General features: G+C 39.6%; 1 protein-coding gene across 4 annotated transcripts in view; it reads right to left on the bottom strand.

Moving 5' to 3' along the window:
- Positions 1–25,823, bottom strand: part of larp4b (La ribonucleoprotein 4B) — a 59,286-nt gene that overhangs the window by 19,357 nt on the left and 14,106 nt on the right. For 2 of the 4 annotated variants that reach the window (XM_049597713.1, XM_049597714.1), the window contains exons 1-7: positions 18,663–19,015; positions 17,485–17,638; positions 10,633–10,806; positions 8,613–8,691; positions 3,246–3,382; positions 2,591–2,694; positions 400–510 (exon numbers count right to left, since the gene is read on the bottom strand). In XM_049597713.1, the coding sequence (XP_049453670.1) occupies positions 400–510; positions 2,591–2,694; positions 3,246–3,382; positions 8,613–8,691; positions 10,633–10,806; positions 17,485–17,638; positions 18,663–18,818 (915 nt within the window). In that variant the 5' untranslated portion in view covers positions 18,819–19,015. Of the gene's footprint in view, positions 1–399; positions 511–2,590; positions 2,695–3,245; positions 3,383–8,612; positions 8,692–10,632; positions 10,807–17,484; positions 17,639–18,662; positions 19,018–25,823 lie in introns of those variants that run through there. The other 2 variants (XM_049597715.1, XM_049597716.1) reach the window with 2 other exon arrangements.

Raw genomic sequence — 25,823 nt, 5'->3', positions numbered from 1 at the left:
TGAAGAGGACAGAGAGACGGGAGACGGATAATGGAATATTGGCTTAAGTGAAAAGAATATAAAAAATACAATTCCCAAGGTGTAATTCTGTTTCCCTAGACTCAATATGCACTTGACCATTAGCTTATGGGACTAGTAGCTAGCAGAGCAATATCATGGAAGGTGCATGTCTGAACGTCAGTAGGACAAAACTTTATTTACATTTCTAAAAGACTGTGGTTGACGGCTAATCCATGAATTTTACCCTTATCCTCATCCTCCTGACTAAACCATGCAGGTACTTTGGTGTGTGTGAAGGTCAACAGGCTGGACATTAACTCCCTTTTTTATTGTGACTTCCAAGGAAAATAACAAATAACACTAAGATAATACAATATATTATCTTGTCACTTTTGTTACCTGCTGTGCATCTGCTTCTGATTCAAAGGTGATGAACCAGTTATCATTGTAGGCAAATTCACAGTTGATGAACTTGGGTAAGTTGTCCCCTTTAAAAAGAGCCTCGACCTCCTGCAAAACAAAACAGGAGATGAAGTTATTGCCTCAAGTTATTTTCATGGTGACGCACTCAACAACCTTTCCAGAAAATAGCAGCTATGCACCAATAAATAAACAGTTAAAGCAAATGAATGAAGATTGAGTCATACAGGAAAAAGACTGGTTTATCTATTACTCTGACCTAAAACAGATGTGAACTGTTAGTGTTTATCAACAATTTTTCCTTCTGTGCAAGAGCAAATTATGTAATTGATTTAATTTATCATGTGTTAAAACATAAAAGCTAGTATAACTCAGGATATTGACGACACATAGTACATAATTTTAGACTTCTGCAGGGCCCAATATGACTTCAGGCTTGTTCTGCCTCAAAACAAAACCCAAAACTGATTATCGTCTCCATTTCTTAAAAACAAAACAAAAAACAGACCTACTCACTTGCCACACGCAATGAACACCAGACTTAAACAACAACAACAAAAAAACACACAACCCAAACACAGAGTATAGTTATGTTGTAGGCTGAGGTACTTTGAGCTACTTTGTTTGCAGAGAGCCATAAGGTCAATTATTATGTCTGAGCGCTGCTGTAAATAATTGAGTTGGCTCTGAATACTTCATATGGCTGATACATTTAATTATGTAACTCTATATAAAAATTAAAATTAAATAACAACACTAATAAGAATAACCTTGTCATTGGTTCTGATTAAACATCACTGAGATAGTTAAACATGATGCCATTTCAGTTATGTAAGTAAGCACATGAGAGTTGTCAAGCTCTATGGAATAAAATCATCCAGCTGCACACATAACAAGCTGTTAGCAGAGACTTCCATTGATATTCTCAGTTAGTGAAGCTGAAATAAACATTGACATAGCATTTTCTGCCATACTTCCTTAACATTCGCACAACATGATATAATAACAAATTGTTGTATGTGAAAACATTAATTGGACATACTGCAGAGCTGAAAATGTACTTGGTTGGTTGGTTGAACAGAAAATGATCTGCCATGCTGAGGCAGATAAGTAACTGATATTATAAGCATTCTGCAAATACTGAACCACTTGACTGTTCAGGATTTTTCACTGTCTGCTGCTGCAGCTGGAAAAGGCTTCAGAGTAACATTAAACCTACTGAAATCTGCACTGTGGTGTGTGGGTGATACCTGTGCTGTGGCTGTATTAGTGGAAAAATGGATGGAGTGTCTCCATATTAAAATCTTGACTGGGTGTAGGGAACAACAGGTGAGATGTTTAAATTGGATGTGTGAATGCAAAATGAGCTCCCTTGTCACCACACCACTGCTGTCATGGTTTATTCAACCGATTCTACTACACAGATGGTGTTCTCCAGACTGAATGCACCACCAAGACCGAGGAGTGTGCAAGGTACTGATATTAGCTATACTGGTGATGGATTTGCAATTCAGTTTCTCCGTCTCTTTTTGTATAGGTTATGTTATATATTATATATATGGCTGCCATGAGGACCATTCATTACACTGACTTTGCTTTGTTTTAATATAGATCCAAACCATGCGGGTATAATGTCACCCTGCTGTGTGATTTAACATCGTATGCTGGCATTCTGGAAACAAAAAAAGATGTGACAGGCGTGACTTGTAACACAACAGCAGCAGCCTCTAGTGTGACATATAACATTACACATCAGGAGGTGCCTTCTAGAAAATAATGGTATAACATGGCGATAACAGTAATTTCTGTCCCTGTTGTGTGCCCGTTGATCTCATCCTCTGCCTGGATGGTAAGCAGCTGCTGGACCTCATTGTCTCCCCACTTTGCGGACATTTTCTGTTGCTGCTCTTGTTTGAGTTAGCTGCTAACTGTTTCTAGCTGCTTTTTAAATATCCAGGCCAAAAGTCGCACACATTATAGGTCATTAAAACGTCACACGTGTCCATTCCTACTGGCTGTCCTTTTTACACAGATGTCCATTTGATGCTGTTACTACCTCTGCTGTCAGTTTAAAGGTGAGACATCTCTGTCATCCAATTCTGTGATCATACTTTTTAATACAGAACGGTGAGGTGGAATAATGGCACAACACCGTACAACACCCACTGACCTCTATGGGCGTGCTCTCAGGAACCTCTCTGAGGATCACGATGCAGCGGTTCTGATTAGGTCGCACCTTCTCCCCTTTTTCATCCACTTGGACCAATGGCAGAGCTGGAGATTAGAATGAAGCATTCACAGATTATGGTTTGGATTTTGAAAAATAAAAATTACATTTACCGGCTTTTACCTTCGAACCCTTCACTCTTAGTCAATTAATGTGAAAATTGTTAGTACTGAATGCCTCAAATCTCAGTGAAAACGATTAAATACAAGTACATGGGGCCTAACAACAGCACAAGTAAGTTACAGTTTGCTTACAGTATCTTGTCCAATTTCATTACATAAAATCTTGACACTGAGCCATATAATAAAAGTGCAGCTTCAATCCAGACAGGATTAATTTAAGTAGTAAATTAAGTATGTGTACTGTATAAATCAAACACAAGCAGGTAAGACTCTGCTGAATGCACTTTAACAACCTCTCCAGGGAAATCAACCCTGACCACATGCTGATAGAAATTCATCGTGGCTGGTGAGTTTGTCTCGTCAAACAGCCCCCTGAGCACATGAGCAACAATCATCAAAGTCCTGCTTTACTCTAAGATGCTGGTTGGTGAGTCAAACCATAAAGTGAATAACAAATGTCAGAAGGAAACACTCACATCGTAAAATGTCCACGATCAGCTCCACGTCAGTGCTGAGCTTTTTGACGTGGTCCAGGTTGGCCACCGTCACAATTGGCACATATTGGTCACTGTCCATCTGGGAGATGAGGTACATGTCACTGGCCAGATTCTCCCTGATAATGAAGAGAAGAAGCAGAAGTGGTTAGAATATGTGTCCTTATAACTGCGTGGAGGTGAAATTTAACCCTTGTTTACACAGATTAAGTTGACTGCACTTCTCTCATTACCAACTACAGTGTCCTCACCTTAGAGGTAGCACATGTAACCACACTCTGCATCTAATGAACATCAAGCAGCTTTATTTGGGAAGCCCAAGGGTAATAAATATGGGAACGTGAACCAGTGAAACTCATGTACCTCTCAGATACAGCTGTTGCACACTTGGCTGCTTTACTAATGTAACTGTGAGCTCAGTGGTTTTGTCAAAGGAAATGTTATGTAGGTGTTCATGGTTTCACCATCTCCAGATATTTTCTCATTCAGTATTTAAATACTTGACACTTCTGGTTTCACTGTGTTTTTGACTATTGGCTCCCCATGTCTAGTCTTTGTTGTTTGAGTTTTGTTAGTAGTTCTTTGTAGTTTTGGAGAAGGTAACAGCACAGTTAACTATACTGGATGATTTGTGCCAAGAGGAAAGAAAAAGAAAGAAAAGTGTGGCCTTGATTTCCTCCAAACCAGCAGCTAAACCACCAGAGGCATTCAACACTATGACATAAAGCTTTCATTCAGACCACGCCTGACGCCCACAGAGAGAGAGAGAGACAGAGAGAGAGAAAGAAAGACACAGAGAGAGAGAGACAGAACAGTACACTGATGGCAAAAAAACATATATAGCTAATAATTAATTAGGGTTAATTAGCATTACATTAATTTCTGTATATGAGGTCAATCATCAAATGATTATATAATGCAGTAAAAAAAATAAAAATAAAAATAAATAAATAAATAAATAAATAAAAATAATAATAATAAAATATATATAGTATTTTTGTTTGTTTGTTTAGTTTAAAATAAATAAATTTATATGGTTAAAATAGGGAATACCCTACTAAAAATGTGGGCTTGGCTTGGCCTACCTTTATGCACTGTACAGACTGTAGAGATTAGCTATGACATGCAAGTTTAATGTCATGTACCTAACACTGCACATTCATGCTATTTATTTTCTCGAAATGCTAACATTACTGGACTGGTACGCCCGATCACCATTCTGCTTGTAATGTAATACTAATCTATCAGTTTTGCTGTATGGATCTGTGCAGTTATTCATAGATAGCAGTTACATCACTGCATCCCATCCAAAAACTTTGAATACAGAACAAGGCCAATTTAAGCTTGTAAGTATGTTTGGTTTTTTACAAGGCAAACTGACATCAAAATCAAGTCAAATCAATCATGCCCGTCCCTCTTATCAATACCTATATTTTAATGTACCAAATGTCACATTACTTTTATCGCAGCTTTATTCTTATGCCACAAATTGATTGTAAGTAAACATAGATAAAAACATTACTACTCATACAACAATGTGCTTTCTTAACAAATGCAGCAGTCCACACTGTCTTACAATTAGCCAGAGATTAAGACTAAGAAATGTGATTTTATATTTTTTCAGTTTCATGATGGTGCACACTGGTTTTGCTCTAATTCAATTGAATACCATTCCACAGACGGAGACCTTATTTTGATAAAGCCAATCAAGTCTTGCATAAAGCAGTTATATCAGCAGTGTATCATAGAGCAGAGGCAGAAAGTAGCTACACAACACAAGAGCCACAGACTCTGAACAACAACAACCTACATTAGCTCTCCTGCTAGTCTCCTTCATACATCACATACAAACATGAACACCTGTCTTGTCCTTCACCTTAGCTTGTTGAAAGAGCCACTAAACCCTCATTCAGCTGGGAAAAGTGCACTGCTAGCGTCAGCTGCAGCACATTTAACAGCATGTTAACTGATATTTCCCCAAAGGCCTTTGTCTTCCTTGTTACTTATTAACGATACATTTAAAGAACAGATTGACATTATTTTTAAAGTGAAAAAAGGGGTGACTAAATGTGACTCCAGTTGGACTTTAAGGATGCACAACCCAGAAGAACAGTCATCGGATAAATCATCATTTCCATTTATTAGGATTTGAGAGGAGTGCCGATAAGCCAAGATATGAAGCTTTACAGTGTACTAATTGTTATTACACATTTTGGGTGTTTTATTTTTTTTCTGTGTTGCATGTTTCAACTTGGGAACAATAATAGTGAAGTTGAATTTTGGTAAAAGTTGCAATAAGGAAGATTTTTAGGATGAAAGAGAAGCATCATATCAACAGAAAAGGTCAAACTATGACAAAGTTTCTTGTCCTGCCAGCAGAGGAGTAAGAGATTCAACTTATTTGCTGAAATCAAACCTCTCTCCAATATGCCTTTATAAATTAGTGAGCGATGACTGCATGCAGAGAAAGCTCAACAACAACCTCAACAACCACCTTACTAAGGAGGTGGTTGGGATTTAGATTTGAGGAGGGTGACATTTATTTTAGGCAATCTATTCACATTTAAGACCTCTTGAAATCTACAAAAACCCATGAATTCCATAAACATTAAACTGCTGGATATTCCAAAATGCAAACACACAGTTAACACTATATTAGGTATCTGTGTGGGTGTAATGTTCACATATGAGCTCTGGGTGCACACACTCCACATAGCTGTAAATGCAGACATCTACACAAGTGGGATGATTTAAAGACTGAACCCTCATGGCAATGCTGACATAGTTTTAGCTTTTCGTCCTATGTGAAGCTGATGAATGTAATCAATGTGTTGACAGCATATATATCTATATCTTTATCTATATCTTTCTCTCTCTCTCTATATATATACATATATATATACAGTACAGGCCAAAAGTTTGGACACACCTTCTCATTCAATGCGTTTTCTTTATTTTCATGACTATTTACATTGTAGATTCTCACTGAAGGCATCAAAACTATGAATGAACACATGTGGAGTTATGTACTTAACAAAAAAAGGTGAAATAACTGAAAACATGTTTTATATTCTAGTTTCTTCAAAATAGCCACCCTTTGCTCTGATTACTGCTTTGCACACTCTTGGCATTCTCTCCATGAGCTTCAAGAGGTAGTCACCTGAAATGGTTTCCACTTCACAGGTGTGCCTTATCAGGCTTAATTAGTGGAATTTCTTGCTTTATCAATGGGGTTGGGACCATCAGTTGTGTTGTGCAGAAGTCAGGTTAATACACAGCCAACAGCCCTATTGGACAACTGTTAAAATTCATATTATGGCAAGAACCAATCAGCTAACTAAAGAAAAATGAGTGGCCATCATTACTTTAAGAAATGAAGGTCAGTCAGTCCGGAAAATTGCAAAAACTTTAAATGTGTCCCCAAGTGGAGTCGCAAAAACCATCAAGCGCTACAGCGAAACTGGCACACATGAGGACCGACCCAGGAAAGGAAGACCAAGAGTCACCTCTGCTTCTGAGGATAAGTTCATCCGAGTCACCAGCCTCAGAAATCGCAAGTTAACAGCAGCTCAGATCAGAGACCAGATGAATGCCACACAGAGTTCTAGCAGCAGACCCATCTCTAGAACAACTGTTAAGAGGAGACTGCGCGAATCAGGCCTTCATGGTCAAATAGCTGCTAGGAAACCATTGCTAAGGAGAGGCAACAAGCAGAAGAGATTTGTTTGGGCCAAGAAACACAAGGAATGGACATTAGACCAGTGGAAATCTGTGCTTTGGTCTGATGAGTCCAAATTTGAGATCTTTGGTTCCAACCGCTGTGTCTTTGTGAGACGCAGAAAAGGTGAACGGATGGATTCCACATGCCTGGTTCCCACTGTGAAGCATGGAGGAGGAGGTGTGATGGTGTGGGGGTGTTTTGTTGGTGACACTGTTGGGGATTTATTCAAAATTGAAGGCACACTGAACCAGCATGGCTACCACAGCATCCTGCAGCGACATGCCATCCCATCCGCTTTGCGTTTAGTTGGACGATCATTTATTTTTCAACAGGACAATGACCCCAAACACACCTCCAGGCTGTGTAAGGGCTATTTGACCAAGAAGGAGAGTGATGGAGTGCTGCGGCAGATGACCTGGCCTCCACAGTCACCGGACCTGAACCCAATCGAGATGGTTTGGGGTGAGCTGGACCGCAGAGTGAAGGCAAAGGGGCCAACAAGTGCTAAACACCTCTGGGAACTCCTTCAAGACTGTTGGAAAACCATTTCAGGTGACTACCTCTTGAAGCTCATGGAGAGAATGCCAAGAGTGTGCAAAGCAGTAATCAGAGCAAAGGGTGGCTATTTTGAAGAAACTAGAATATAAAACATGTTTTCAGTTATTTCACCTTTTTTGTTAAGTACATAACTCCACGTGTGTTCATTCATAGTTTTGATGCCTTCAGTGAGAATCTACAATGTAAATAGTCATGAAAATAAAGAAAACGCATTGAATGAGAAGGTGTGTCCAAACTTTTGGCCTGTACTGTATGTATATATGTATGTATATATATATATATATATATATCTTCTATCTATATATATATATATCTATCTATATATCGATATCTATATCTATATATATATATCTATATATATATATATATATATATATAGATATATATATACACACACACACACACACACACACATACATACATATATATATTTTTTTAAACACACTGAGATGATCTGTTGTGCTGGTGATGAAGAAACGGATCATCAGTATTTCATGAGGCAGAATAACCAGAGAGGAGTCTACAATGAGTCATCCACAAGAGCCTTTCTTCTCTGGTCTTGGTGTTCTTTAATGATCACTTAAAAGCGGCCATTTTTCTTGCTGTGGCTCATTTTAAGTGCTTTTTTCCATTAACAAGTGTGAAACAGCTGCTAAGCAATGAGAGAAGTGGATGGGGTCTGAGATTTTAGTTAGTTGCTGTTATACATTAAAGGAATTCCCCAACAATTTGAGGTTTAGCATCTTTCTTTCTTCCTTCTTGTGTTGTATTATAGGGAGAATGCTTCCATACTTCCAGAGTTTCTTAAAAAAAAAAAATGGGATATTGACCATCTGAAGAAAACTACTACCAATTATACACAATGACTGATGACAACATGGCTTCAGACAGTTTAGTCTATAATTTAGAGGACTTGAATGACTGACTTCTTTATTCAGTGTCTTCATTTTCAAGGGAAAAAGACTATTTGCTGAAACCTCACTGGAAGCAAACCTACTCATAGTCATGTCGAAAACAGGCCCAGGCTCATTGTAATGTAATGTAGCGTGAAGTTACGGAGGAGAACTCACCGGGAAAGACAGAACTCCAAGGTCTTCTTCAGGTGCTCCCTCAAACCCTCCTGGGGACTCTCTTGCTGGGGATCACTACCTGTTCACACACAAGAGGAAATGTTGCGGTAAATTAAAAAGCACCTCAACTAATCCTTGACCCTGAGAGCAAAACATTATTCAGATCGGTAAAATGTAAAGCCTGCTTAATGCTTTCTGCATCCACAAGGGTCCAAGCAGGCCACTATACGGACATCAGCATGCAGCCTAAAATTTCCGACCGAGCGGACTGTGTGCATAGCACTCTGGCTGCACATGCTCCAGTTACAAAATATGATCTTTTGTTCCACACTCCAGTCCAGTTGGTGGTATATGATTCTCTAACTGGTTGTCAAGAAGGAGGAGAAGATGGAGAAGAAGGACAAGAAGAAGAATAAGAAGAAGGAGAAGCAGCAGCAGCAACAGCAGCAGCAGAAGAAGCAGCAAAAGAAGAAGCAGCAGCAGCAGAAGAAGAAGAAGCAGAAGACGAAGAACACGAAGACGAAGACAAAAACAAAGATGGATTGAAGTGGAATGAAGTGTGGATCAGGAAATGTGCAAGCATGCAGCCCCAGACTGACGCCAACCCACAACTGTAGTATGAATGGAATCACATACACGTCTGCACGACCGGCACAAGTCCACAGCTGTCTGCGGATGCTCAACACGGACAGTATGTCCTAGGCTTAAGGCTGAACCAAACAAACTGAATTTTTTGGGATTAAATGGGATGGAGAATTTCACCTTTATTTTAATTATTTTCAAAGGGGAGATTTTTTAAACAAAGTTTTAATAGTAATTACATGTTTGTTCAACTGAAAATAACTTTTTCGTTATAATTATAATTCTGTAATACTGTGAAATCAAATATTTTCTCAGACAGTTATCGTACTGTGAAAATCTCGTACCGTTGCAACCCAGTGATGAGTGATGCAGAACATTACATTAAAAAGTCCACAAAAATTAAATTTATACACATAACATGTAGCAAACTTGTTAGTATTTCTCAAAGTTGCTTAAAAATCAATAAAGAATGTGGATACAATTTTGGAAATCATTTCTAAGGCTTTAAGTTTTCATAAAAACATTGATAATTCGATTATATTATTGCTTTTTCGTAAAATAAACTAATTTTGGCGTCTGTCATTCCAAAGCACAACTTTCTGAACTGTATCGGTGGCTCATATACAACCTCCTTTATTTAATAATCTTTATTTATTTATTTGCCTGCCTCCAAAGGGCAATTAGTGCTCAAGTTAATCTGCAACTGTTCACTTAGTGGGGTGAAATCTCTGGAAACAATGGGAGAGGCCTGAGATGTGCACTTTTACATTGTTTTGTAATATTTCTCTAAACACTAGCCCACTAGCTTTGTGTTGTTGTTGACATTCCTTTCAGGTAGAGGGTATTTAGAGATAAATGTCTTGTCACGGATAGTGTCTGGTACTGGTCAATTAAACTTTAATGCGACTATAAATAAAACATAAAACAAATAGCTCTTAAGCAGTCACTGTATGCCTCCAGTCAATATATTCTGCTACTTGAAGCTGAATGCAGCTCTTAATAACATGATGCAATTTTATTCCAATCACTAAGAAAATAAAGAGACAATACTGCTAGCATCACTCAGAGATTTATCACTCTGTAACTGTGATTATTCACTTAATCTGTCAACGTAAACAATTAGATACAATCCGTCTCAGCTAAGAACACTTTGACAACTAAGAATCAATCAGCTGCATTTAAAAAAAAAAAAAAAAAAAAAATCCCACTGTATATCTATATATCTTTTAAAGCCTAAAAACTCCCATGAACAGAAGTTTTTAATTTGATTCTGTTTTACTCCAGCAACCACATATATCCACAAAAAAACCTTCTTTATGTTATCTATTCAATAGGTTTTAAACACGTGTCATCAAGGGGCACACCCCTCCAGGTGCAGATCACATATTTGGTTGTCCCTGACCTGCTCTGACAAACAACTAATCACTAACCAGCCCACCTGTGCGCCCTGGTTGCCCAGGCTCGGGGTATTCTGTGTACGTTGGCTCGGAGCACTCCAGGGTGACGGAGGCCACGGGGGCTGGCTCTGCCAGCATTACTGGCACCGGTGGAGGCTCATCTGGGTCAGTTAGTAGGGGCTCCTTGAAAGCCTTGTCTTCACTGGCTTCATAGCCTGTGACAACCAACAAAGGGAGGTATAATTATTATTAAAGATGTGAGAATAGGAAATCTCAAAGGGCAGTTAAACTAAAACTAGTGCTTTTTGAAGGATTAAGTGCCTTATATCTGAGCACGTCTCCAAATTAGCAAAGATATACCTGTGCAGTGGAAAAAAGGCTACTGATACCTGCTGAAGTTATGTATGGCAGCTGGCCTGGCATCTATGTTCAACTTTTTTTTGTTAAGTGCCCGCTAAGACGGACGGTACAATCAGTTTGCTTCCTTTCTCCCTTATCATTTTTATATCACTATAAATAAGCTGGTATTCCAATAATGTGAGCATCTCCAATAATATATGGGGGCCTGGGCAGCACAAACAAATAAAGCTTGGATAAAACATTGAGGACAAGGACACCTTAACTATGACATAAATTATAAATTCATGTCATATGCTGCTCTGAGTGAAAAACCACAAAATAAAAAAATAAATTAAAAAAGGGAATACCCTTTCAATATCTCATATTTTCCAATTTTACTCTACTGTGTTTGTCTTTCACTATTAAGCATCTCTCAATGAAACATGGGAAAATCCACCAAAAAAGGAGGAATTATATCATCTGAACTGCTTGAGGGCTTTAACAGAGTTTCACTGAGAGTACCTTAACAGCAATTCAAAAAATGGCAAAGTGAAAGTGGCTGGGTATGATTTGAGAATGGAAAAATGGTTTTCCTGGAGAGGGGAAACTCAGAGCAACACAATGGTGAGTATGACATGATCAGGTTGTTGTACTGACTGAATTAATGCTACAGAACAAATGTTTTACTAAATAAAATCAAGAAAACATGGAGAAAGTGTTTAGTTTGCTGGAAACAGCATCAACAGCAAATTAAAACAAGAAAGAGATCAGAAAGTAAGGAGACATCTCAAAAGGACATTGTAAAACATACTAAAAATACATACATACAGACATAAAGATCTGTATCTGATATGAAATCTTTTCAAATCAAGGCCTTGTTGCTTGTGCAATTAAGGTAAATGAAAGGGAACTTTTACAGACTGATAACCTTTATCATTCTTGTTAAAGCAACGACTTTGATAGCCAAACAGTGCATACAATAATTTCTGTAACTTGTGACAATGCCATACAAAATATTTTATATTATGCTGGCAGGACAAGGGAAAAAACCTTTGCCAATATAAAATAAACCCAGACATCACAGCACAGCCTACACTGTATGATTGGCAGGTGACCTCTGAGAAGTGCAGCATGCTTCTTGACAAACGGTGGTTTTTGCAGGTAGTGAACCTGCCATTATCTGATTCATAACAGTCTTTCAGACATCCACCTAGACCTCCAGTTATCCTTTTAAATTTACCAAAATCATAACATATAGTCCAAAAACTACAGACATTTTCACAAATTCTAGACGGTATATATTGTTTGCAACAGAGGATGTCTTTCAAAAAAACATCACAAACACTAAATAGAGAGTTAATACCCAAAATGCTAAGGTTTACTTGAGCATGTAAATCTAAAGCCTGTTTACCAGACACAGATAAAGACAAATCCTTAGAGAAGGAGGCATTTAAAGGAGACACTGGAAAGTCCACCTTAATACACTAGATTTTTAAAGGGTCTGGTAATAGGATTTCAAGGAGATGTGTATTGAGAATACTGAAATAAGGACAAAGATCAGTCAACTCTGCATCAGTCAAATCACCATTCCTAAAAGTGTTCATACCAACATAAAACAATGGTGAAACTTAATTATGTTTAGTGAGTACTCATATTGGGATACAAGTAAATGAACATCTTCCAAAATGCTGTGACTTTGTTCAAAGAGCCTTCAAATTTTAGACTGGGAAACAAACAAGTTACTTTCCACTAAAAAAGGGCCATCTGAAAAAATTGAAAACGAGTATGAATGTTGAAGGAAACATTTATGAGAGCACCAATGGTAGTCCTGTGCTGTGTACCAGTTCATTTGGTATACTAGTTTTAATTCATTTTACGTATGAGATTACTAATTTTTCATATACTGTATATGTACTGTATGTATATATAAAATACTGGTTTAAGGCTGAAACACATGCTGCAACTCCTCGATAGGCAGGAAAGCGCACTACTGTCAGCGCACACTGTGTAGCGTGGGAGAGGGAACACCTATTGACTGCATACTCTTCTTACTAGCAGTTATAACTATATAACACAGCAATTAATAACTCAAACTAACTCTTACATTTACAAAAATACACAGCTGAACTGCATGCTGGGTACTGGTACCACTGGCTGGCTAGCCAGGCAGCATGAGGCTTAGAGTCCATTAGCAGCTGGAAGATGCTGCGTTGCTTCAGTACATTTACAAGAACAGAAAAGAGAGGTGGAGGATGGAGAAACAGAGACGGGAGATGCACGTGACAAACTTGTGCCCTGGAGCCCTAAAGCTGTCTGCTGTTTGGGAGTTTTTTGTTTGTTTTACAAAATCCGACGTTTGTTGAGCCATTGTTGTTGCTACTCTAACTCTAGCAACTTAGTCCATCACCTCAGCAAAAAACATTTTCGAAAACCAAGAGCGTATGTGATCACTATTGTCAAATTGGAGGCAGTCAACCTGTGGTGCCAGTACGACAATGAAACCAAAGGGTCAGAGGGGCATTTGCTTGAGGCGCAGAAAGGCAAGCTGTAGAGCAACATTACCAATAACAATCCACCGATGCAAGGACAGAGTCCAGCTACAGACAGTCTAGAAAGACCAGTGCAGGGCAATGACATCAATGCTGAATTTGAGGCATGTCTTAACGAAGCAAAAATATTTCATAATATACTGTCAATTAATATTACGATTGTTTCTTACTTGTGTGTTTGTGTAATGTGTCTTTGAATACTTAAATACTTTGAGTATATACGTTTATAATGTCTCACAGTATTCTGCTGCCAAGAGTACATCAAATATAACATTTTAGGCATAAATGTACTGAAAGGTTTGACTTGTGTGTTACAACACAATCTGGTGGTCATACCAACAAGCACTGATTAGTTGTGAATTTATGATGCAGACAGCTTCCATTTCAAATACTGAAATGTAAATCCATAACCCCTTCACAGTGCTGAGCAAAACACACAAATAAAACTCTACTTGCAGGTGCTTTTTCCTGAGGATATAGCTAGAGTGTCACTGAGTGGCTGAGGTGGGGGAACTAGCCACTGTTGGTGCTGAGGGAAAGAAGTTTCCGTCCCTGATGGCAAATTCATAGTGAGTTTGTAGTGGTGAAAAAGGCCACTACATGAGTGGCCAGACTATATTAAGTTTCTAGTCTTCTGCAATGAATTTTCCATAAATGTCCTCGCAGACGTAGGACACGAAATAGACCGGCACGTCAATCAGAGTCAGACTAATCAATAATTTCTGTTTCGCCACCATATCCATGTTGCCTCTGCGTTGGCTATACTTGGCTGGGCACATTAAAGTGAGTGATTACGGTCATTTGTGTAGAGGGAACGGTGACTGTGGTTGGAATATTCATAGCTCATACTAAATTGAGTATGAATGATTAAAGAGGCGTCTCCGCATGACGAGGAAAGTGACAAGAATGGACAGAGGCAGGCTGCAAAGTAAAATAAGGGTTTGTGAAAAGAGCACAACTGTTATTTCAACAAGCTAACAATACTTAGGCTTCATTCAAACACATCAGCTCCTTTCAATGCCTCAACGCCACCTCACTGTTCAACCTCAAATGACTCCTCTATTTTGTTAAGTGTTTCAAAATTAAAGCAAATTAACTAGTGTTCAAGTCAAACTGACTGATACTTTAATTCCTTCTAGTGCTTCAACCACACATCATTACCATACAACTCCTATGAATTAACTTTATAAAGACCTATATAATACACTGTTTAATACGTTTAACTGCAATTTATCATATTTGATGTAGGGTTGGGTGATAAATCTGACACCCCCCCCAAAAAATTACGATTTCGACATCGCCTCGATTATCAAAACAAAACGATTTTGTGCCACATGAAAGTCTACCATTGCTGCTCCCATTTTGTCTTTTATTTTGTAAATCAAGCGCACCCTTTTCCAGCAGAGGTGCTCAGACCCTCCCTCAAAACAGTGTTGCCAACCTGGCCACTCTTCAAACCCTCTTATGCCAGGGCCACACTGCCAACGAAGTGCTGCTAAGCGCAACGCACCGAAATTCTCGCACGAGCTGGAGCATTTCCGTTCACATCAGACGCTCATTTCTCCACGCCAGTCGACAAGCGCTTCTGCTCCCAGCTGTTGTCTCCGTCACATTTGGGGCTGTTTTTCCATCATGGGTAAGTAAATAACCTCATAAAATTATATGCCATGTTTTCCTAACAACTGTACACTTCTTAGTAATGAGTATATGTATATAAACACACACACACATATATACATCACATTTGTCAAACGGGGTGTTTTATTTTGAAATTTTTTTGCTCGCGGCTTGCACAGAAAATAGACCAGACGCTGAAACAATCGCTGCAGGGCCAGCCGCGGAGCTGCACAGTGTGGATGACACAATCGGTTAACATGGGCACTGAAAGGAAACTGGCTTCGCTTCTCGGCGCTTCGAGGCTATTCGCAGCGCTTCCGCGGGCGGTGTGGCCCTGGCGTTAGCGACTTCAAAGGACAGAGGGATGTCGTATGCTGTAAAGCCCATTTGTGATATTGGGCTTTATAAATAAAATTGATTGATTGATAGATATTCGGCAGTTGTGTGTGTGTGGCGGAGAGAAAAAAAAAAGACGGGGATGTTGCATTCATGTGATGTCCGGAAAAATCGAAAAATGACTTTCAGAATGGGATAATTCATATGAACGAAACAACTCGGCTTGTATGTTTTAAATGTATTGTTTAATGTGGACCCCAGGAAGACTAGCTCTGCTTTAGGGGCTAATGGGGATCCTTATAAATAAATAAATAAATAAATAACCTAAACAACTCAGCAACTTGGATCTTCCGACACCACATGAATGCAGCAAAAAATGCAGCGTGCTTTGCGAGCGCAGGGGGCGGGGTCTCAGGCTACTGCGATGGAGGAACAACAACAAGAGCTCGTTGCGAAAAAGAATACAAAATCCCCTATTTGGGATTATTTTGGATTTAAACTGCACGCAACCGGCAAGCCCAAAGACACAAGTCAGGTAATTTGCCGTCTATGCAAACGGGTGATGCAGCAAAAGATTCTAACACCACCAATTTGCACGAGCATTTGCGAATACACCATCCTGAAGAGCATGCCAAGTTACCACCGAGAGAGGCGGCTCCCTCAACTTCCACTGGAAAAGCCATGCTTCACCCGCTGAAAATCTTACCTGCTTTTGCCAAATCCACTAAATATCCGAAGGGCAGTCCGAGATGGACACAGTGCACGTTGGCTGTGTCTAGATATCTGACCAAAGATATGATGTCTTTTCACACAGTGTAAAAGGATTCTTTCATGGAGATGCTGAGAACTTTCGACCCGCAGTTTGAGATTCCCGGGAGGAAGTACTTCACTAAAACCGCCATACCAGATCTCTACAACAAAGTCAGGGCTGAACTAAGTAAAGAGCTGGAGGCAGCGGACTTTGTCGCTCTGACTACGGACATGTGGTCAACAACAAACATGGTCCCCTATATGAGTGTAACTGCGCATTACATTACTGAAAATTGGGAACTTCAAACAAAATGTCTGGAAACAACATATGTTCCTGATGACCACTCAGTCGCGGTGCTGGCTGAAGAGCTGCGAGAGTGAGCTCAAGAATGGGGAATCGGAGAGGAAACGGTGTCCTGTGTCACAACCGACAATGGAGCCAACATTGTTAGTGCCATCAGGGAACTTGACTGGCCATGGCTTAATTGCTCTTTGTTAACAACCTGAATGTGGCAGTGAGTAATGCCATGAAGGATAAAGAAAAAAACGACAGAGCCTTTGGAGTATGCCACTCCATCAACGGAGCCTTTGCGCACAGTTGGCAGAGGCGAAGGGAACTGCGCAAAGCACAAGAGGAACTTAACCTGCCACAACATTCCCTGATAACGGTAATATAATATTTGTATGCTAGCAGATTTTGTTCTTATTTAATTTAAATTAAAATTATTTCTTCTAGTTGCTAGAATTTTTAATAACATAAAAATTATGGCAAAAAGGTAGTTTCTTGCAACCCTAGAATTAAGATAAAAATATATATATTGTTGGCGATATATTCGTCCAATCGCCCAAGCCTACCATGAACAAAAAGCAAAGAGTAATTTATTAATGCAGGTTGCAGATATATGAATTTGAATTGCTATACATGGTTTATATGCTGCGGTTTAATACTTTAACCCCTTTCACTGCTTACAGTCCAACAATCAATTTAACTACTTTCACTGTTAAAGTCCAACAGACAACTGACACTGACCGCTTTCAGTAATCCAACTACAACTGACATTTCAGTTCCTTTCAGTGTCTCAGCTCCCACTGACCCAGCAACTGCTTCAAATTTTTACACTTCAACTCCTTTTGTTGACTTACTACTCTGATGTGCAGATGCAGTGCATTTATATCTAGTTTAATTTGCTACAATTGCCAAAAAAACAGAAACACAAAACAAACAAACAAACAAACAAAAACTCCACAAATGCTTTGTACAAATGTGGCCAACATATTTTGCATCCCAAATCATTGGCTGACCTTCTGGGCCGGGGTCGGCCGAACTATCGCAGCCTTCCTTCCATGGCTGCAGGGCAGCAGTTGTGGTGTCAGCACTTCCGCTGGGGTCCAGGCTAAACATGTGGTTGGCCCATGCTTTCGCATTGGGGTTGAGGTCTGAAACCTTGGCGGATTCCTGTGAAGAGGACAAGGAGTTTGATCAGAGCTATGAATGTTAGCAGAAGCATGTCTGCACAATGATAGTTGAAAATGAATGACAAATATTTACCAACTCACTGTGCTTGAATTTTAATTAAATTCTGACTCATGATAGGAAATACATGTTGAGTATAAATGGGCAGTAAACTAAAATGTAGTAAATTGTTGCCTACTAGTTATTATGTAAAAATATTATACAACATATTAAATTTTATTATACTGAGTGGAAAGCTGACAAACTCACATACTGTGCATTTTAACCTGACAGTAAAAATGTGGACAAGGAAAATAGACTGTTAAAACTTAGTTTTAGGACATCACAAGATACACTGTAGTCTGTGAACCTTTTACATTTGCCTTTAACAATGTAGTTATTTTCATTTCAGAAATTTTGGTTTCATCAGAATTTTATAGTTGACTAAATTTGTACTTATTTCACCATGCAAGCTGAAAAAACTTAAGTAAAATGCTTAACACATATATACACACACAAAACACTGCCTACAAGTCTATTAGCTCATTTGACAATATCGCCTGTTAGAAGTTAGTGACTTAAGTGTTGGCAGATGAGCCAGGAAACCAGACAGTGGCTTATTATAATTTAAGAGCAAAGGACATCTTGCAAAACCGCATTTACTTGACAATTTTGTGACAGACAGCGTCATTAAGAAAACCATATGGCAAAATCTTCAAAGACAAAACTTTAAGTTTAAATAGCCCACCCAAGTAATTTCCTCTGCTAAGCTCACTGTCAAATACAAGTAATAAATACATTTGAATGACTTTGAGACTTTCACTGAATCTTTGCATGAGTAAGTACGATACAGAAATGGCCACAGTTCTAATGAATTTTCTCACTTGAGCAACAGAACTCCTTTAATTTCATTTGCCAACAAGGCTCCTCAGACCGACAACATCTGACAAGAACTGCTTTAACCAGCAGAGACACTGGTACAAGCTGACAGGGACCAGGCCCATAAAGTCCTGCTGGACATACTCACAGGATCAAAGCAGCAGTTCAACATACAAGTCTCACAGGCTAGCAGACTGTAACCCAGAGCCGTGGTCAGAGCCAGAGTTTCATTGAAGTCCTGAGGCATCGCGGGCCAGGCGCTTCCTGACGGTGGTGATATAAGGCTCCACTGCATCCAATCCATGATTAACACACACAAAAAGAGTCTAAATATCTCCACAGGCAGCCAGAGGGACACTCCCGACCAACATGGTATGCCTTAAGGCACAACCTGGGCTCCTTCAAGTGAAGCAGCCACCACCGCACCTCTCTAAGTCATCCCCGTCAAATCACAGGCACTTCAACGCTTCGTCTGGCCCCTCCGATCCAAGCTGCTGGGTTGATTCAACAAATCTGATGACAGCACTGAGGCTCTGTTGCCCTGGTGGGCTAGGCTGACGTTGCAGAAGCTGACTGGCTGTCTTGCTCCTGTTGAGCAGCCGTCTCTGCTTTTGTTTTGTCGCTGTTGCACTGAGTCATTCTCCAGCAAAATACTGGAGCTGTGGAGGGAGTGTTGAGTTGCACACCTGAGCTCAAACGAAGCCTGCTCCAGTGATCCACGTGCTAAATCAACCCAGAGGCATTGCTCAAATTAAATCAGCCCTCTTGAGCCTTGGTTTTAATAGATTATTCTGCTAACGAGCTGAGTTGCTGAGGCAAAAGAAAGGCTGGGAAAACCTGGTTCTTATTTAAGAAGCAGCAAGTTGAGTTAAATATAGAATTAGTCTCAGAAACTAGGGAGGATAGATTAAAGGAAACACAGTTAAGGAGATAACACTGACTTGATACAAGATGAGCAGCAAAAGACAGCGTTCCTGGGTCGTATTTCACAAACGCTGCACTACGAGATCATTCGGGATGTGTCTGGCCAGACAGACACACACCCCCACCTCTGCTAATAATCCAGCCCTGCACTAATGAAAAACTCCCACTCCTGTCCGAGCTGGCTGCCATAGAAACTGTTGCTGACATCACCGGATGTGTACGTTCTGGGCACCGCTTGACCTTTCAAAATTTTTAAAATGTTCCCTTCCTTCACACAAGAGGAAAAGGTTATCTGTTAGCCTGATTGAGGGCGTATTTTGGGAGGAGACGAGAAGATGTGATTCATCATGAACTGCAGACAGAGACGAGTTATTGTCGGTGTCATCGGAGGGCAGCCAGTGTAGTGCTGGGTTTATTGCTCTGCCTGTGTGATGGAGGCGAGCTCGCAGCAGCAGCAGCAGACAGAAAGACAGAGACAGCAGACATGCAAGAGTCCTTTAGGGCAGAAAACAAAAACAGCTGAATTTGGTCGTATCTGTCTGTCTGCAGACCTGAGGCTCATCTTCCCTCTCTGACAGCTACAGAGCTAGAGGGGACAGCGGGCCAGATGAGTGCTGAGCAATCAGGAAGCTAACGCATCACAACTAATGTAAAAATGCTTCGTCCTGAGTACCATTTCCTGCTAATACCACAGCATCAACACACGTGGTTTAAAGTGATTAAGTAATAGCAATTCAGTTTCTCTCAATGTAAAACTGCATACAAACCAAGTGTCTCCTGTAGGTGAGGTTTCCAGACACAACACAACAACACAAACTCCACTGGCAGGCAAAATTATCAATCTACATCATTTGTAGATAACGCAAAACAGGCAATTTCCCCTTGATGGAGAAATAATGGACCAATCAGAGCTTTGTAGAGAGGATTAAAAATAGGGACATCATCTTTCTCCAAAGCTTGCAAGCCACCCATCAAATGAACAAAATGTTGGGAAACTGAGCATAAAATTGGTGATAGGCATGTGTGAGACTGATGCAGCTCAGCTGTACAGGCTGCTGTAAACCGACTTACAGAAGTGACAACTCTCATAGGGATCAGCGTAATGCATAGATAACAAGATTTGGTCAAAACCTAGTATACACGACTGGACCATGTATGAAACACTAGAGGGCATTTAATTTGAAACAGAAAGTTGTAGGATTCACTCAGCCACAATTTTTCATTCTGACAGCGCTGGCCTTGCTGTTGTGGTCCAGCCAAAAAAATTAATGTAAATACATGTTAAAATGAAGAACAATACTGAGACATACTCACACAGCAGAAGGGACCTGCTTTCTCTGGAGCTGTACACACTGATTGAGAACCTTTTTACTCAATTTAACACAACCCTCCCCTCTTCAGCTCCAATCAGTGATGCAAGTCTCCACGTGACAGGTGGAGGCTGCACAGCCGTCAGCCACTATCCTAGTGTGCGATAGATTCAAAGTCAGTGAATAGCAGTCATAAATAAAATGGCTGTATATACCCCATGAGGACGTGATGAAGAACTTTAACAGCAGTCGATAATCTTTCACATCATCTGCGCAGTAAATGGTTAAAACTTATGCGTCATCTGAGGTTGTACCTGTACAGTTGTTTATGTTGTGCAATAATCAGCCATGTAAAGTTGTTAAATATCAGTCTGACATTAGCAGCTGCATGTCAAGATGTTATTTATATTCCCTCTTCATTTCTCAGCATTTTATTTCTGCCCTCATATTTTTCATTACTTCTGCATTCATACACAAACAAAGCATTTTTATACTTGCAAACTCTTTAACTAAATTGCCACTTGGTTGTTACGGTAAAGATCCCAAAGGAAATGAGGATATGAACTGAAGTCCTCCCTTCTTTCTAGCTTTTGCCTGTAACCGATTAGATTTAACATGCAGAGCTATAAATAGGTCAAGTTCAATTTCTGCTCCGTTTCTAATACATATGTGCAAAGCATATGGTGTATCGCTCTGTCTCTCTGTGTGTGCAAGCATGTGTGTGAATAAGGAATGAGGTGGAAAACACATGGGTTTGGTAGCACCACATGGCATGTGTTACTGTGGCACCAGTTTGATGTGGGGATAAACTAGATTTTGATCGAGTCATTTTGACTGTAATTGACTGTATTATTTTCCAATGTTACTGTTATGTAATTTCTTATTTTACCCTTTCTATTTTAAGATCTACTAGGTGCTCTTTGTTAAATGAAATGTTTTAATACTACCCAGTTAAATACTCCATAATCAATTATATGATTTTAATAATGTTCTACAGTGCATGAAGAAATAGTGGTGCAGCATGAGCAGTGGGCTCATCTAGCTTAATTCTGACGAAATTACTGACAAAATGCATGTGGTTGACATTACAATTTTACTTCCTGTGGTCTCAACACTTTTTGTTATACAGTTTCCACACAATGCACATTTGGGAAGTCTTCTTAGATATACTGATAACAGCATGGCAGCAAAGTGACAAATTTATAAGCAAATGAAATGTACATTTGTAAAGATAACCTGTAATGAAGTACATCAACTGCGGACTTCTTATGCATTTTACAACTTTTTAAAAACTGAAAAAAGTACTGGAGGGAAAGACTTTCTATGTCTCAGACTTTGCTCCTGAGCCTTAACATCCTGAACTGTGTGTATTCAACCCTGGAAGCAGTGTTTTGGTTCTCTGACCGCTTTTCCCACCACTAATCCCGGCTTGTAATGAGACCTACAGCCTGAAGCATTAGCCCACTGGACTCAATCAGGGGCAAGTTTGCTCCCTCCTTTTCGCTGCCAATCTTCTTTCCAATCTTGAGCATGTGTAAATGACAGTGGAAAAAAGACAGCGGGCTCTTTCCATTTCCTAATTTTGGAGCTCTCAGGAAAAATAACTTTTTCTTTGCCTGAAGGCCATCCGCTTACTTCTTACCCATTTCCTCAGCTCCACATTCTTTCCTATTTGAAGAAGTTGATTGAAACCCATCAGGGAAACAGGCACATCCCTGTGCTAGCTTTATGACAGACTCAATTCAATTCCCCTTTGTTTCCTCAGTCCTGTAGCAGCAGCCCTAAATTACCATGGCTAGAGAGAGTGTCAAGACCAAGAAAGATTTTCTTCTAAAAAACAAAAAGAAGCACCATCTCTGATCTGAAGAAGAATGATTTAAAGCGCTGGAGCCTGAAACATAACTGCAACCAAACAGGGCATGATCTGGAACTTGAACACTTTCCACCTCAAGCCACAGTGCTGGTGCCAAATCCTGCAAGTGTACAACTAATTTTCAGATTTTTAATCTAGTTTACACAACTACTACAACTCACCACCCACCTTCAGTCTAGCCAACCATGTCTTTTCTGAGGAAAGAACCAAAAATCTAAATGGCAGTTGGTTAAGTGGCTGGTAGAGGAGGCAAGTTTACTCGTCGCAGCCAGAATTTGCAGTATTTGGCCCGAGGTTGGTGTAATATGCCACCCTGGTGACCGCATTTAGCCCCGGTGGCGTGTCACATGCTGAAGTGTCACATGTGCTACCATCAATCAAACCAGCAGGGATGGGTCGCACCATGGCAGAATGATAGGCCATACAGTCTGACTGAATGATTTGAGGAGTCTGTGGGGACACAAGGAGGTCAGTGAGTATAAACAACCCAGGTATAGCCATCTTAGCATGAACAGGACTTCCTCCTTGCAGCATAATTTGAATCCTACAGTGTTTTGGCTTCATTTTTACTTCCTGAATGTCCAGGCTTTTGGCACAGTCACTACATTTTTTAGCTAGACATTCCCCATTTCCCTCCCAGGATAGGTTTGGGTACTCAAGAATGACATTTGTGGTATGTCAGTGCAACTATACATGTTCTAGGGCTCTTTTAAAAAAAATAATAATAAAAAGATGTGTTCTGTCCAGATGTTTTTAATGAATAGCAAATATCTGTATGTAAATACATGGCTGAGTGTCAGTTTTCCAGGGATACAGGAACCATGCTGGTGGGACATTCTATGCCTGTACTGACAGAAAAATGTACCGGTCAAGTCTAATGGAAAGAAAATCCATTTTACATGGATTCTGTGATTAATAAGTGTCTGTTGGAAACCGCACACTAACATATTATTCATGCCATGTGTGACGTAAAATTAAACATGTAATGCGTTGTGACTGGATAGTATGTGGATTTATGTATGTGAGAAATGCTTGGGTGTATACAAGATAAGCAAGAATTACTGGGTATGCTAAGTGAGCTTACTGGACGTATTCACTCACCTAAGAATAAGAATACACACACACACACACACACACACACATATATATATACATACATACATACATACATACATATACACACACACATATGTGTATATATGTGTGTGTGTTCTCCCATGTCATAACTTGTGGGGCCAAAAAAGGAGTTAGCCCACCAATCTTGTGGGGACCACTTCAGTTGTGGGGTCCACACAAGATTTTTCATTTAAATCAACTCAAGAACATCTCCAGAATGCTACAGCTAAGTTTCAGAGGGGGTCCCACATGTCATCATGATTTTTGAGATTGTGTGTGTGTGTGTGTGTGTGTGTGTATATATATATATATATATATATATATATATATATATATATATATATATATATATATATATATACACACACACACACACACACACATTAATTAATTAGGGATGCACTGAATATTCGGTAACCAAATATATTCGGTAACCGAATATATTCAGCCGAATATTGCAAAAAACCACACATTCGGTATTCAGTGGAATAAGTGAAAAGCAAGGCCGAATAATAATGGCGTGTTTTAATAATGCAATCAAACAGCGTGCCGTGACCGGTGGAGTAAAATGTCGGCACTTGCATTTGCGACTAAAAAGAGTTTTGAGCGAGCAAAATAGGCTTAAATCATTCAGCACGCTGTGTGAGCAACCTACAGATTTCAACCAGCAGCAGAAACAAAAGGCGAATCCCACCGATTGTGGGTTGAACGGGGGTCACAGACACAGACAGTAATGTATTCCTGTCAAATACGCTGGCCATCGGCTTACCAGCGGCAGAGAATTCGGCTCCAATAATATCCTCTTCTTGGCGTCATGACTGCCCAAAAGTACCTGAACAGTTGAGCCAGCCGAACACAGGTATGTGATGTGTCAGAGGAGAAACGAGCCGTTCACGGCCCACAAACCTCACCGCACTTTAGGGACTGTTCTTTACTTATGAAGGGACTTGTCAGGGGAGGAGGGTGGCTGGTTGATTTTTATTTTATTTATTTATTTTATTTTGACCCCCCCATGTTAATCACTGATTGATGCTGTTTTTGAAGTATGAATAAGTCAATAAGTAATTTATTCTATTGAAATATCATTGATGTATTATAGAAAAGTGATTTATCTTTTTATAAATGACAAAAGGCACATCTGCCTCATTTTCGCTGTAGTATCCTGATACTACTCAGAACCATGATATTTTCATTGGTATCGTACAATGGGTCCCAATATTGGTACCCTGACAACACTAATCTGGAGGGGGTTCATCTGTAAAAACTAATGAATTTCATTTCGGTGCATCCCTAATATATATATATATATATATATATATATATATATATATATATAAATATATATATATATATATATATTTTTCCTTCTCCTCAGGATGATGGTGTGATATGGTAATTTACAAATTTCCAGTTCAGATACAACAGTGCAAAAACAAAGATTTTTGGGGGGGAGATAACTCACTTGCCACTCAACAATTTGGCTGATAACATTAAGACATTTGAATGTGTCAAATAAAGACAGGCAAATCTTGGTTCCTGTTTATCACCATATACTCTCTTTTTAAGATAATCAAAGCAAATGATGGCAATTGAACAGGCCTGTTTCTCCAAACACCCAACTCCACTACATCTGTTCTACATGATTGCTTTGTTTCAATTTACCAGCAAGTCTTTTGTGCAGGTGGCTGACAGCAGATGTGAGGCAACAAAAAGAAAAAAAAGAAAAAAAAAAAAAAGTGCAGTTATGTCATCAAGAGAAAACTTGTCCAACTACTGACAGATGCAATGCACGTAATAAGTTCTCCGGACACTTCTGACACTCTGAAAATAATGGCAAAAAATAAAAATAAACTTGTGAAAATGTTTATGAAAGGCTTAACATTGTGTGTCTTTGACCCAATTGTCAAGGTTTAGTCAACCAGGACCTAGGTATACAGTAACAGGCCTGTTTCTCCTTAAACTGTCAAACCTCCTCAGCCAAAAGGAAAAACGCTCAGTCACGTCAGTCAACAACCAGGTTTTAATCTACGTTTGTAGATACCCACGTCCACCTATCTCTTGACACGGTGCTCAACTCTACACACAC

The sequence above is a fragment of the Epinephelus fuscoguttatus genome, linkage group LG15, assembly GCF_011397635.1.
Source record: "Epinephelus fuscoguttatus linkage group LG15, E.fuscoguttatus.final_Chr_v1".
NCBI classification, from domain to species: Eukaryota; Metazoa; Chordata; class Actinopteri; order Perciformes; family Serranidae; genus Epinephelus; species Epinephelus fuscoguttatus.
This window is presented reverse-complemented; position numbering and strand designations above follow the sequence as displayed.